Genomic DNA, 15,659 nt, shown 5'->3' on the forward strand with positions numbered 1-15,659 from the left:
ACCTATTTAAAAAGCATAACCAGATAATGATACTCAGTGCATCATTTTTACAGATCAAGTTTGTGCATCTGCATTGTGAAATCAGTAGTTATGCCTTGTAAAAATGAGAACTTTCAACGGGCATGGTGATGCATGCCTATAATCCCAGAAGCTCCAGAGGCTGAGGCAGGATGATCCAGAGATTAAAGCCAGCCTCTGCAAAAGCAAGGCACTAAGCAACTCAATGAGACCCTGTCTCTAAATAAAATAAAAAATAGGGCTGGGGATGTGGCTCAGTGGCTAAGTGCCTCTGAGTTGAATCCCTGGTACCAATAAGAAAGAAAAAAACCCCAAAACAAAAAACTTTGGTTTAATGGGTTGGAGTGATAGATGAAGAAGTATGTAAGAGTTTACCAGAAACAAGCTGCCAGGGTAACAACTAAAATTGAGAGAACTGGCAATTAATTCAAAGTCAGCAGCCCAAATTTACTCTCGGAGAGGAAATAAAGTCCTATTGGTTTAAAAAACTTTTTCAGACAGTAACTGGCATTGTGGCATCTCATTTTCATTTTTAACTTAAGCAATGCAGACTAGAGTCAAGACTGTAGTATTTTTGAAATAGGTCATTCCCATGGAATCTGGTTGTTTTGAAATGAAAAATAAATTTTTAGCATGGCATTATATCATTGATTCTAAAAATATTCCAGGGTTTGAATATTAAAAATTTGCTCTAATAGTATAGCTTGAATTAAGTTGCTAAAATTTTTTTGTTCTAAAATATATTACTCATAGATGAACTTAATGAACAATAGCAAATGTAATATTCTTAACTAAAACACTTGTTGTGCTGGGTGCAGTGGCATTCTCCTGTAATCCCAGCAGCTCAGGAGGCTGAGGCAGGAGAATCTCCAGTTTAAAGTCAACCCCAGCAATTTAGAGAGGCCCTAGACAACTCTGCAAGACCCTGTCTCTATTGCTAAACTTTTCAGGTAAGGAACCACCATGAAGTTTCCCACTTAATTTGAACATTGCTGTAAACGGATATGATTCAAAAAACATAGACCAAGAATAAAGAATAGCTCAGTCTCAGAGAAAAAATGATATAATGCTGAGAGCCACAGCCGAGTCTGTATGGCCCCTGGCATTTTGCCAACAGTATTGATTGACAGGCAAGGCGTTAATATCCTCCTCTGGCGCTAATTTTGAGTTCTCGCGCTATTTTTAGTTCTCACGGGGATTCCCCGGGAGTTCCCATTGGTTGGCGAAGGGCAGGAGGAGGGTTTTCCAGGGGAGATATTTCCGGCTGGGGGTTGCTGGAGGAGCCTCGTGGCTTTTCGGGAGGATTCCCCAGGAGCGTGTGTGAGGTTTTTTCTTGCAGTAGAAAAAATAAAATTTGTTCCTGCTTTAGTGGCTCGTGATTTGTGCCCAGCCAGACTGCGGCAATATAACAGTACAGGAGTAACAGAATGTTCTACAATCACTCAGTGTAGTTCTGAAGTCGTACCATAACTACCTCATAAGATTTTTACCTGGGCTGCTGCTGAAGGAAAGCTATGGCGCGAAAGCCGATGTCTTTCCTGTAAATTGCTCCCTCAAACTTTATAGCAGTGAGTCCCTTCTTGGCTTCTTCAAGGGCAGATATGAGGTTTTCATGAATGGCTGTTACTGTAAGGACTCTTCCCCCGCTGGTCACCACTCTGCCATTTTTGTAGGTAGTGCCTGCATGGAACACTTCTAGTCCTAAAGCTGTAGTCTCAGAAAACCCTGTAAGAGAACAGATTTGATGCAGGATTTCAAATTACCATATTTCACACTGTGGAGTGATTTACCATTTCCACAAGTTTTTCTTTGGTACTGGGATCGAATAGTCGTGGTGGTGGTGGGGAAGAAGCCACATCCCCAGCCTGGATTTTTAAATTTTTATTTTGAGATAGGGTCTTACTAAGTTGCTGAGGCTGGCTTTGAACTTGTGATCCTCCTGCTTCAGCCTCCAGAGCCACTAGTATTACAGGCGTGCTCCACTGTATTCAACTTCTTCTTCTTTGTTTAAATTTCTATCAGGCAATTTCTCCCCAAAACAGTCTGTGCCATTTACATTGATGACTAACCGTAAATTATGGGGTCAAACCACTCAAGGTTGTATGCCTCTGTAATCATTCAGAGACAATGTCTTAAATATATCTTGTTGATGTAGTTTACATTAACGGTCCTCTCACTTTCCTATGTCTCATTAACACCCTTACTTTGGGAGGGTGGAAGTGAAAGCTTACACTGGGAATATTGTGGAAATTTGGTTGGATTACGTATGTTTCCTTATATGGGAAGACAAATAGATGGCAGTTCTTTAAATAGTCATTTTGGATAATTTATGACATATCCAACTAGCAATGCAGTACGTTAAAAACTTTTGAAAGGTTTCCGATGGCTTCACACCCTTAGCAAGAGCAAGCATTTGCATGGCAGGGAGGTCCCTGATGGCACCAGTTAATTATCACATTGAAATTCAACCTCTTATTCCTTATTCACCTGTTATTTCCACACCCTTGGTGTAAGCTCCAGGATAACCTTTACTTGCCATGACGACAGTTATGGCAGTGTGGTTTTCTAGCCAAATGGGTAAAGATGTGCACAGCAGGCCATCTAAGGTGGACTGAATTACTTCATAAAGATCACTTTTAAGAAGTGGGAGGATTACCTGGAAAAACACAATAAACATGGCAAATGAAATTTTCTTTATAGACATTTTATTCATTGGGGTATTAGCAGAGCTTGTATGTGTTTCTCAAAGGTAATTATTTCAAGGCTGAAAAAATCCTGAGATTAGGACAACATACAACCTCACCAAAGAAATACTTTATTAAGTTTAATGACTGTTACTTACTTGGCACTCTGGATCACCAAAACGGCAATTAAATTCCAAAACTTTTGGGCCATCCTTGGTCAGCATTATGCCAGCATAAAGAATCCCTTCATTAAAAAAGAAAATCCCTTTATTAAAAAAGAATCTGTAACGAAGACATTATATTATCACTATAAAATAGAAAATAAACAGCTGCTCTATAAATGATGTCAATACAGCATAAAGAATCCCTTCATTAAAAAAGAAAATCCCTTTATTAAAAAAGAATCTGTAACGAAGACATTATATTATCACTATAAAATAGAAAATAAACAGCTGCTCTATAAATGATGTCAATATCAAGAAGCTCACCTGTGTATGGAGTACCCTCTTGCTGCATGCCATCTACTGTCCTCTGAAGGACAGTATTTTTAATTTTTAGTAACATATCCTTAGAAACCTGGGGAATATACAGAAATTTTTAACGATAAATGTTATGTTAAAAATTCAACTTGTAATCGGTGTCACATATAACAATGAAGACTATTATTTTTTTACTACGTGAGACAGGTTGAACACATCCCCATCAAGTAGATTTTTAGACTTTTTTTTTGTGGTGCTGGGGATTGAATCCAGGACCTCATGCATGTGAGGCAAGCACTCTACCAATGAGCTATATCCTCAACCCCTATTTTAGACTTATTTTTGCATAACAGGAGAGAAGATCTTGAAGAGTTAAAATATATCCCATATTCAAAGACATATACTGTCTACTTATATACACACATGCTCTTTTTAACAATTCTTCAATGTTTCAGCAAATACACACAAATTTTAATTTATGCTCTTAGTCTGATAAATTATCACAAGCAGAGGCTACATTATATGTTCCTTGCCAAATCAAAGATCAGTGCTAACCACCATTTCTAAGTAAAGTAACTTGTTAAAGCACCTTTCATTTTTATTATTTTTTTTGTGGTATTCCTAAAAACAGTCTGTTCCATTTTACATGACGACTAATATTTACGACCTAATAGTGCCTTACCACAGAGCTACATTCTTATCCCTTTTTATTTTATTTTATTTTGAGATAGAGTCTCGCTAAGTTGCTGAAGTTGGTCTCAAATTTGTGATCCTATTGCAAGTCACTGGTATTACAGGCTTTTGCCACCATGCTTGGTTCAGTTGGGTATGGTGGCATATGCCTGTAATCCCCACTCCTCGAGAGGCTGAGGCACTAGGCAGTAGTTCAGACCAGCCTGGGCAACTTATTGAGGCTCTGTCTCACAATAAGATACAAATGGTATGGGGACATAACTCAGTGGTAGAGAGCCAGAGTTTAATCCCAGTATCACCAAAACAACCTACACACACGCATCCTGTGTATGTGCTGGGGCCTGGATATCCAGAGATGAAAAATTTTACACTATAATTACAAGGCTCCCATTGGTTAAAAATTGGGTGTAGAGAGGAGGGGAAAGAAGAATCTACTCACTACATTATAGATAAATTAAAAAATCATTGGGCTGGGCATGGTGGTGCATGCCTGTAATCCCAGTGGCTCGGGAGGCCAAGGCATGAGCATCATGGGTTCAAAGCCAGCCTCAGCAAAAGCGAGGTGCTAAGCAATTCGGTGAGATCCTGTCTCTAAATAAAAAATACAAAATAGGGCTGGTGATGTAGCGAAGTGGTCGAGTGTCCCTGAATTCAATCCCTGGTGCAAAAAAATCAAATCGGCAATTTTTGTTCTTCAAAAGCTTTTAGAAGAGTTTAGTTTTAGAAACCAGAAAAGATATTTTTAATTTAATAAAAAGAAATAAAGTGAGGCATGGTGTCATGTGCCTGCAATTCCAGCTCTTGGGAGGCTAAAGCAGGAGGATCTTAAGTTGGAGGCCAACCTGGAAACATGGTCTCAAAACAAGACAAGACAACAAGAAAATAATCAAATTGCTGATTAGTAACAGAATTTACAAAAACATATGAAAGAAAGAAGTCAAAGCAGAACAGCATCATCTAAAAGCTCTCTGAAAAGCCCAAACAATTACTGTTGAACTTGAGTTCCTGGGAAGTACCTGAGGTGCGGGACAATAGGCTCCCATTCCCCCTGTGTTGGGGCCTTGATCTCCCTCCAGTAATCGTTTATGGTCCTGTGCTGGAGGCATGGGGGCCACTGTCCTCCCATCAGTGAAACACAGACACTACGGAGAAAAAAAAAAAATAGTCCACTTAAGTAAATGCCAAAAAAGGTTAAAAAAAAAAAAAAAACAAAAAAACAACTAAGAAGGTGAGTTATGTACCTCAACTCTTCTTTGCATAAAATTATTTCTGAAGAAAAATTAAGGCATAAATAATTCCAAACTATAGAAAATCTCATATAGTCAGCTTCTAGAAGATATGTAATTTTTTAGATAAATCAGGGGGAAAAAAAGCTACTCTCCAAGTAAAATATCTTAACCCTTTTCCCTTGAAATTTGCAAGCATTAAAGCTCTACTTAAGGGAACACATTTCACTACTTACTGTATAATAAAATGTATGTAAAAGAAAAAGCATGAATGTTTGAATAAATCCAGAACCTTAATAATGTGAAATATAAATCCAAGGGCCACCACTGAGACACTGGAGATGATTTTAAAAAGATAAATTATTTTTTCATTTGTATCCCGAATACTAAACATACACAAATTTCTTTTTATCTGAACAAGTTATAGTATTAGGTGCAACAACCAGATTAATCAAGTCTTTCTTGGGTACAATGATCAGATAACATCCTTTTATATGCTATAAATCCCAAAAAAGATGAATATACGTACAGACACCTCTTCTCCTTCAAGAAGTTCTTCAACAACAATTGTTTCTCCAGCTGCTCCAAAAGCTTTATCCTAAATTATAGGTTAAACAAAAAACCAAAATAAAAACAAACAAACAAAAAACAACTTGGTAAATTATAAGCTTTTAGAATTTACTTGATTTTTGTTATTGCACCATTTGTATTACAAATAATACTATGTATTATATCAATATGTGATTTTTTTCTTTTCCTTTCTGAAAGACTCAAAAGAATGTTTGAGTGTTTCCTATTTTTAACGTGACAAAGATGTGGAATGCACATTGCTACAGATGAACTACACAACAAACACATTACCAATACTTACCTGAGGATTTGGTTTTCCATTTGGAACAGAGGAAAAGCAGTTGTTTTCATTATCACCATTTAATCTTCATCTTAATTATAACTGTATATGTTTGCCTATATACTATATTCTAAATGCCTACAAAAGCTTTCTCTAAGGGGGTAAAATCAAAACAACCCAGATGGATCATGAAAGAAAAAAGTATATTCATTGCTCCATTTCTCTTAGAATTGGGACATGCGGGACAAAGACGATACTCCTCATGGATGATTTGAGATATATATGTTCTATAGCCTGAGGATTTTCTACCTTTCAGTAGCAGAAAACAAAGGATGTTAGAACTTACTTCAACAGAATGAGTTATGGTTTAATTATTAGTGTGGATCTGTAAGAACTATTCTATAAAAATGAATTATAATACATAGTATGATAAAAAATAACTTTGCTGTGTTTTCCTTCTCTTTGTTTGTGGAGGTGTGAGGTGTATTGGAAATTGAATCCAGGGCTTTGCTCATGGTAGGTATCCACTATCACTGAGCCACATTCCCAGCCCCAGAGTTTCCTTATTTTGAGGTATATATTGTAATCTTTTATTTTTTCAACTTTAAAAAAAAAATATTTTTGTTGTAGATGGACACAATACCTTTATTTTATTTACTATTTATTTTTATGCGGGGCTTAGGATTAAACCCAGTGCCTCACACATGCTAGGCAAGGGTTCTATCACTGAGGCACGATCATAGCCCCAACATTTTATAACTTAAAGAGTATTTATTTGGTATGAATAGAAAAGGAAACTTTCAGAAGAACCAATTTACCTGCATGATCTCCTGTACAGCTTTGCAGGCTTCCTCTTTGCTCTTTGCAACAATCACTCCTTTCCCAGCTGCAAGACCACTGGCCTTCACAACCAAAGCAGGGAAGTCCGCACTACAAAGCAGAGCAATCTTCAATATCCCATAAATGCTTATAACTCAACATTTAAAAATGTTTTAGGATTCTATAATAATATACTGTAGCAACAACTGAAAAGCAGAAAAAAAAATCACTTATCATTCTAAAGTCATCTTGACATACTTCCTGCCAGGACTTTTTTCATAAGCATTCCTTTATAGCTGTGTTCATAGACTATATCTATCTATCTATCTATCTATCTATCTATCTATCTATCTATCTATCTATTCTTTTTTTCACTTACAATGAGATCACACAGGCAAAATCTCTGGAGGAATAAGCAGATGCATAGAGTAGACATGAAATGATCTTTAAGACAGAAAGTAGTGAATCTCATTTAAGTAAAAGATGTGGCTGTATAAACCAACAAAATCATGGACACAGAAAATTTTTGGAAGCCAAAACAAGTAATCATGGAATGGGACTGGGTCTGGAAGAAGGCTTACCCAAAGTAAGTAACAAAATTGTTACTTACCCAAGGCATCTGCCTCCATTTTAGATTTCACTCGGTATTAGACCCGATTTACCTAACTACACTGACTACCTAACTTTAAATCTGGCTTCACTACTAGGAAATATTAATATTCAGTGTCTAAGAAACCCTGTAAGATGAAGAATGAATAAAGAATGAACTTGACCCAAATGAAAGGAAAACATATTGGGTAGTAGAGAATGTCAACAAAAAGAGGGCAAAGATTTGTCTAATGACATTCACTCATTTTCAATGTTTTCTTTTTCTTCTTCTTTTTTTAATATTTATTTTTTAGGTGTAGATGGACACAACACAATGCCTTTATTTTTATGTGGTGCTGAGGATCAATCCTGGTCCCGCCCATGCTAGGCGAGCACTCTACCACAATCCCAACTGAGCCACAATCCCAACTCAATCAATGTTTTCCATATATAAGAGAACAAAGAATGTTTAATTTTAAGATTAGGATGGAGCAGTGGTGGCAGACAACCAAGTGATGATTCTTCACTCTGGTTAATTATTTATGACAAAAATCAAGAACATTTATGTTATAAGATACCTCTGTGCTTTTCAGTTTGGTTGTGAAAAGAGTACATGACTTAACAAAACTAAGCATATTTTCCCTCTCAGGAACTACTCAGTAATAATTATTAAAATTTCATCTTTCTATAATGTCACAGATTTTATAATCTTATTTTGGTGTTGGAAAAATTTGGTATTGGAAAAAGGTAACTTACCTAACATTTATTGAAAATATGTTCCTTCCTTCCTTCCTCCCCACGCCCCCTTCCTTCTTTGTGGTGTCAGGGATTGAACCCAAGGATTTGCACATGCTAGGCAAATGTTATACCACTGAGCTACCTCCTCAGCTACAAATAATTTCTTTTATAATTAATTTATTATAAACTCATGATAGCCTAAAAACCAACCATTATATTTCAACATAAAAGTGATTTTATATGTAAATATCCTAATTCAACAACTCCCCTTCATAGGCAGCCTTCTACCTACCTCATAATGAAGCTACAGGCCTCTTCAGGTTTGGTGAAAGCTCTCCATTGTGCAGTTGGGATTCTGTGTCGGTCCATAAACTCTTTGGCAAATCTTTTGCTGGACTCTAACTGAGCTGCTTCTGCTGTGGGGCCAAAACATCGCACTCCTGCAGAGGTCAGGTCCCCAACAATTCCTATCAAAGCAGACAGTCAGTTAGGGGACCAAAGATCTCTCTTTAGAACTTTTAGACTGAATACGAATTAGGATTAGACCAAATAACTTTATACAAGGCAGGTATATAACTGGTGGCAGAGGATAACTAAGTTTTTCATATTGTCTACTACTTATAAACAATAGGCCACTAAGAGGTGATTCAAATCCAGCAGAAAAACCAGGCATGTTAGCACACGCCTATAGTCTCAGTCACTGGGAAGGCTGGGGTAGGAGGATCACTTAAGCCCATAAGTTTGAAACTGACCTGGTCAACACTTTAAGAAAAAAAGAAAAAGGAAAAAAAAAAAAAAAAAAAAAAAGAGTAGGGCACAGTGGTGTATACCTGTAATCCTAGCACCCCAGCAACTCAGGAGGCTAAGGCATGAGGAAAGCAAGTTTGAAGCCAGCCTCAGGAGCTTAGTGAGTCCCTGGGCAACTTAATGAGATCCTGTCTCAAAATAAAAAATACGTAGGGCTAGGGATGTGGCTCAGTGGTATAGTACCTTTGGGTTCAATCCCCAGAACCAAAAAGCAAAAACAAAACAGCAAAATTTGTTGTATTTGAATATATGGATTATTAAATAGACACCAGAATAGATCAAAGATATATAAAATGTTTCTCATGATTACAAATTGGATCCCTACCTCATTATTGACATTTGGGAAAAGAAAAATCTAGAATCCATAAATTTCAAGACCAAAGTTCTTTTTCTACTATTAAAAGTCCTCATCTGTAACAGATACAACATCTCACCTCTAGAGGTCAAATTCTGGTTATTTGCCTTTTTAATAAATAGAAATGAAACTTACCAGCAGCCAGAGGTGCCTCTGGTCCAACAACTACAAATTCAATTTTCTCATCTTTGCAGAATTGAGCAAGGGCAGTATGATCAGTGATCGAGATGTCTATGAAAAGAAAACACAAACACACATTTATGAAAACACTTTTTCAGTTAACTAAGTCCTGTACTTAGTAAACTACTTTTAACTAAACATTAATATTTCAGGCTATTAAGTGTGGTTTTCTTCTTCCTTTTTGGTACCAGGGATTGAACTGAGGGCACTCAACAACTGAGCCACATCCCAGCCCTATTTTGTATTTTATTTAAAGACAGGGTCTCACTGAGTTGCTTAGCGCCTTGCCTCTCTGTTGCCGAGACTGGCTTTGAACTCGCGATTCTTCTGTTTCAGCCTCCCTAGCTGCTAGGATTATAGGCCTCTGTCCCCCTTTTTCAAATATTTATTTTTTTAGTTGTAGTTGGACACAATATACTTATTTTATTTATTTATCTTTATGTGGTACTGAGGATTGAATCCAGGGCCTCGCACATGCTAGGCGAGCGCTCCACCTCTGAGCCACAACCCCAGTTCCAGCTCCAGCCCTTTTTGACACAGGTCTCACAGAATTGTTTAGGGCCTTGCTAAGTTGCTGAGGCTAGCTTTGAACTCATGATCTTTCTGCCTCCGCTTCTAGAGCCAGTGGGATGGGATTACAGGTGTGCGTCATCTTGCTCATCTCTTGGTTTTCTTTTATTGGTACAAATGACAGGTTCACCAAGAGAAATTCTATTTTCAGTGCATTTGGCAAGTAACATAGCTCAGTTGTCTGTTATCATTGGTATGGTGAAAATACCAATAAGCTTCCCACAAAGCTGTAAATCATGGTTATATCACCAGTGTTGAATGTATAGTAAACAAACAACCAATCACAGAATGTACTCAGAAACTGGTCCTTAATGTCATTCATTCAAGAGTTACTGAGAACTCACTAAGTGTTAGGTATTGCTATAGGCCCTGGCAGTATGATCAATGCCATCTTAAGTCCTTAGACTTAGGATGCTTTACAACTCACTGTGTTGTTCTACACAATACACACATACACAAACATGTACAAATTAAACAAATTTGATATGAGGTGAATTGTATGGCTGGTTGAGTTAGGTAGGGTCTCAGCAGAGCTGTTTAAAGAACTTCATGAGGACTGATGATTATAAGACTCTCTTCTGCAAGTTCAGAGGTCAGGTTCTCAATCTACAGAAACTACCTGAGTGTAGGAAGGATAGAATACACTGCACCTTGGGTTAGTATCCCCACATACAAGTAAATCAAGCAGGGTCAACCAAATCAATATAGGAGCAGTAGCAAGAGAACCCATCTAACCTCAGTTACTGCAAATGGCAGCAGTCTTATGACAACTCGGGAGATTTTGATGGGCTTGTCTCTATGAACTCAATTGCATATAGATAAAATATGCTGTTTCAATAAATAGAGTAAGATCCCAGAAAAGGAGATATTTTATTTTTTGCCTTCTGAAAATTGTTAAAAAAAGCTGGGCATAGTAGTGCATCCCTATAACCCTAGTCATCTGGGAGGCTAAGACAGGAGAATTTTGAGTTCAAGGACAGTCTCAGGAACTTAGGAGATCCTGTCTCAAAAATAAAAAGGGCTGGGGAGATGGCTCAGTGGTTAAGCATCCTTGGGTTCAATTCCCAGGTCAAAAAAACAAAACAAAACAAACAAACAAAAACCATTGTTGGTATTAATTACATGCAAGTATCTTCTTAGTTTGTGGCTTGTTGTGTCTATATTCTTCTGGCCATAAATATCATGTGTCACATAGAGTGCACATAATGCAAACTAAGACAGATAAATTCTTTGTTCTCCTAGAGTTTACATCTTACGGACTATATTCTAGTGGGGGCAGGGGAAAGGATGATAGAGATTGATAACAGAAATAAATACAGTAGGAGATGGGGATATAACTCCGTTTTAGAGTGCTTGCCTTGCATGCACAAGGCCCTGGGTTCAATCACAGCACCACCAAAAAAACTGTAAAAATAAACAAAGAAACAGACAAACAAACACAATGTTTCATAACAGAAAACAGGACACACAGTGAACAAATGCTTTACTTAGAAACTTTAAGACCCTTTGAAGGGGTAACATTGAAGTTGACCCAAAGTGATTAGAAGCCCATCATGTTAGGGAAGGAAATAAATTTCAAGGCAGTTAGCTGTGTTTGAAAAACTGGCAGGACAACATTGATGCAGTTTAGTGAAAAAAAGATACAAAAGACCAGGCTGGAACTGCAGGTGGAAACCAGATTGCAGAAAGGTTTTGTAAGGCAAGGTGAGGAATCTTGAGTCATATTCTAAGTACTATGAATAATTTAATACAGCATATGAGCTGATCATTTTTTAAGTTAGAACTGTTAAGACTGACCTTTGATAGTACTGTTCAACCTCTCATTTCCAAAAATACACATCAAAATGCCTTTAAACTACTTAGGAATTAGACTAGAAATCTTGCAACTTCTAGAAGAAAACAGGGGGTCAACACTTCATCATAAAGGTGCTGGCACCGACTTCCTTAACAAGACCACCAAAGCACAAGAAATATAACCAAGAATCAATAAGTGGGATGCCATCAAACTAAAAAGCTTCTGCAGAGCAAAGGAAATGATTAAGAGCATGGAGAGCGAGCCTATAGAATGAAAAAAATCTTGGCCAGCCACTACTCCAATATGGGATTAATACCCAGAATGTATAAAAACTCAAAAAAAAAAAAAAAAAAAAACCCCACCAAAAAAACCAAATAACCTAATCAATAAATGGGCAAAACAACTGAATAGAAACTTCTCAAAAGAAGAAACACAAATGGCCAAAAATGTCAGGCATGGTGGTACATGCCTGTAATCCCAGCTGCTTGGGAGACTGACACAGGAGGATTGCAAGTTCAAAGTCTGCCTCAGCAATTTAGTGAGAACCTGTCTCAAAATAAAAAATAAAAAGGGCTGGGGATGTGGCTCAGTGGATCATCCCTGGAACAGAAAAGCAAAAAATATATGAAAAAATGTTCAACATCTCTAGCAATCAGATAAATGCAAATCAAAACTATACTAAGATTTCATCTTACTCCAGCCAGAATGGCAATGATCAAGAATACAAACAATTCTACATGCTGTACATTGTTGGTAGGACTACAATCACTTTGGAAAACAGTATGGAGATTCCTCAAAAGACTAGAGATGGAACCATTAGAGGACCCAGCTATCCCACGCTCTGGTATTTTCCCCATAGTTCTAAAACAGGCATATTATTGCAATACACCACCTCAATGTATAGAGCAGTACAATTCATGGTAGCTAAATTATGGAATCAATCAAGATGCCTGTCAATAGATGAATTGATTAACAAAATGTTGTATACATATATACAATAGAGTTCTATTCAGCCATAAAGAAGAATGAAATTATGGTATTTTTTCAGTAAATGGATGGAAATGGAGAAAATCACGCTAAATGAAATAAGCCAAACTCAGAAACTCAAAGGTCAAAAGTTCTCTCTCATCCGTGGAAGCTGGAGTGAACTAAAGGAACAGGGAAAGGAAGAACAGGATAACACAAAGGGAAGATCAGTAATGTAGAAGGAGATCGAGTAGCAGAGTGGAGGGATGGGAAAGGAGAGGCAATGCAGAGTGAATTCTTAAAAAGAAAAAAATATCACATCAAGTGCATATGTAAATATATCACAGGGAATTTCATCTTTATGCATAAATAAAAAGGAATCAATCAACTATAAAAAAATAAATAGGTGAAAGGAAGTCTAGTAGAGGAGGAAGAACAGGGCGGGAGGGAGGGAGGACGGGAAGGAAAACCGGCAGGGGATCATGAACTAAAACTGAATCTCATGCATGTATGAGTTTGCATGGAGGAGCCCAACTACTATGTATAACTATAAAGCTCTTAAAAAAAAAGACTTTAAATTATATTTGGCATTTGCTACCTTTTCAATGGATGTATTTCTTAAGATTTAAAATAATTTAAGATAATGAAACGCCATATTCTTTTTTTATTAGATCTTTTGGGAAAATACCAAGGAGCGGGAGAGCTGGGTCGTGAAATGCCATATTCTGAACAAAAGGCTACCTTACATTTATAATACATGTCAGGTATTCAAATTACCACATAAATTTTAAAGTTAAGAAAAGCATTCAAACTTGAATAGCAATCTACCATTAGTATTATAAAGGACAGAGGTGGTTGACAATTTATTATTAACAGATAGTAATTATTATTTCCCATTTGTGTAACACAATTACCAGTATTTGAAATCTTTTCAGAGCAGGCAGTGCCTGCATTTCCTGGGGCAATAAGCACTTGTTTGACATGATGAGACTGTGCAAGCTTCCAGGCCAGCGCATGTTCCCTTCCGCCACTGCCAATGACAAGTACTCGGGCTGCCATCGCTGTCTGTAAAGCAGGAATTCAAAGGAAAATGAACCTCTGAAGCAAGAAAATCATAGTTACATATGATTTTATGCATTTTAGAATGCATATGCTTTACATACCACAAATATTATTTAATCGTTATCTAAATGAGTCAAGTAAATAATTTGTACTCAAATGATATTTTCACCTACTGATTCATTTTTTAAAAAAATTTTCATTAATAATTTGAGAAAAATGACCGTAGTCATAGGGTAAGGGGAGATTCTAAAAATAAGGAAGACCAGCTTAGAGACCTAGATTAAGTCATGGTGATGTGGCTTCTGTTATGGTTTAGGTGTTCCCCAGGGTTTCAAGTATTGAAATTTAATCCCCATTGTGAGCTATTAGCAAAGTGGAAATGTAATCCAACTATGGTTACAGGCAGAGTTTTTGGAAGGTGATTAAGTTTAGAAAAGATCATTGGGGTGGAGACCCCACCCTAACGACCTTTTCTAAACCTAGATGGTTTTATAAGAGGGCCAGACTGGAGATACACACATATATTTATGTGTACCAGTTTGGCTATTGCCACACGATGCTCTGCCACTTAAGGACTTTACCAACAAGAAGCTGATCATCAGATGGGGCCCTCTGACCTTGCACTTCCAGAACTGTGAGCTAATAAAACTCTTTTCTTCATAACTTATTCAGTCTGTAATATTATATGCAACAGAAAATAGTAATATAGTTCCTTATCTGAGAAATAATATCCTACAATCTCTCTTCTCTAGCTTCATTTTAGGAAGATTAATAATCATCAAAGCCTTAATAAGAAAAAATGATTGTTTGATTTTAAGAGACTGGAGTCTTACTATGTTGCCTAGGCAGCCCTGTACTTTTAGGCTCAAGGGATCCTCCTGCACCAACCTTCCAAGTAACTGGGACTACAGGCATACACGCTGACACTTAAATTTAGACCCCAAATTTAAAATCTATTTCTAAACTTTGAGACTGTATAGACAACTTTATGATAAAGTTATCACAAATTGAAAGAAATATTAAAGACTGGGGTCAGCAAATTTCATCTGTAAAGGACCAGATAGTAAATATTTGAGGGGTATGTGCTGTGTCCAAACTACCAACTGTCTATGGTGACATGAGAGGAGATATAGACAATACACTGAAAGGTGAACATGCCAATATCCAGAAAAACTTAACTTTAAAAAACAGGCAGCAGGACAAAGGTATTATTTGCCTACCAGGGATCTAGGCAGTAGGAAGCCACCTGAAAGTTTGTAACAAAATAAATAAAACAATAAAATTTTTATGTACAAATATAATTTTATCACATGTGATAAAAACATTATCCACCATCCCCAAACCATTCTTATTTGGTGGGCTGAAAAATAGCCAGCAGAAAAACAGGTACAGTTAGGTGCAGTGGCGCACACCTGTAATCCCAGTGACTTGGGAGGCTGAGGCAGGAGGATCACTAAGTTCTAGGCAGCCTTACCAAGTTAGGCCCTAAGCAACATAGGTAAACCAGGTCAAAAAAGAGCTGGGGATGTAGGTCAGTGGCAAAGTACGCCTGGGTTCAACTGCCAATACAGGAAAAAAAATGCAAAAAAGCAAGCAAGCAGGCAGCAGAGGGGTTTGGCAGGAGGGAGTTGTAGTTTGCTGACTTCTGATTTAGGAAGTTTGTGTGCTATGTTTGAAATCTGGTAGAGAAGGCAAAAATCAATTTAAACACCTCTTAGTTTTGGTATTTGTGTGACCTTGGTTGTGTAAAGATTAATTGAAATGACATTTATAAAATATTAATACTACTTATAGAACTTAGGGGTTGTAAATGCAAACTTGTTACAATT

The 15,659-nt window shown here is 37.1% G+C and overlaps 1 protein-coding gene across 3 annotated transcripts in view; it reads right to left on the reverse strand.

Annotated features, from left to right (window-relative positions):
- Gart (phosphoribosylglycinamide formyltransferase, phosphoribosylglycinamide synthetase, phosphoribosylaminoimidazole synthetase) overlaps positions 1–15,659 on the reverse strand; it is a 32,261-nt gene that overhangs the window by 13,960 nt on the left and 2,642 nt on the right. For all 3 annotated transcript variants that reach the window (XM_077795391.1, XM_077795389.1, XM_077795390.1), the window contains exons 2-11: positions 13,683–13,833; positions 9,393–9,488; positions 8,388–8,562; positions 6,769–6,880; positions 5,630–5,698; positions 4,891–5,016; positions 3,191–3,278; positions 2,861–2,946; positions 2,506–2,674; positions 1,509–1,743 (exon numbers count right to left, since the gene is read on the reverse strand). In XM_077795391.1, the coding sequence (XP_077651517.1) occupies positions 1,509–1,743; positions 2,506–2,674; positions 2,861–2,946; positions 3,191–3,278; positions 4,891–5,016; positions 5,630–5,698; positions 6,769–6,880; positions 8,388–8,562; positions 9,393–9,488; positions 13,683–13,827 (1,301 nt within the window). In that variant the 5' untranslated portion in view covers positions 13,828–13,833. The remainder of the gene's footprint in view (positions 1–1,508; positions 1,744–2,505; positions 2,675–2,860; positions 2,947–3,190; positions 3,279–4,890; positions 5,017–5,629; positions 5,699–6,768; positions 6,881–8,387; positions 8,563–9,392; positions 9,489–13,682; positions 13,834–15,659) is intronic.

This window comes from Urocitellus parryii, chromosome 2, assembly GCF_045843805.1.
Source record: "Urocitellus parryii isolate mUroPar1 chromosome 2, mUroPar1.hap1, whole genome shotgun sequence".
NCBI lineage: Eukaryota > Metazoa > Chordata > Mammalia > Rodentia > Sciuridae > Urocitellus > Urocitellus parryii.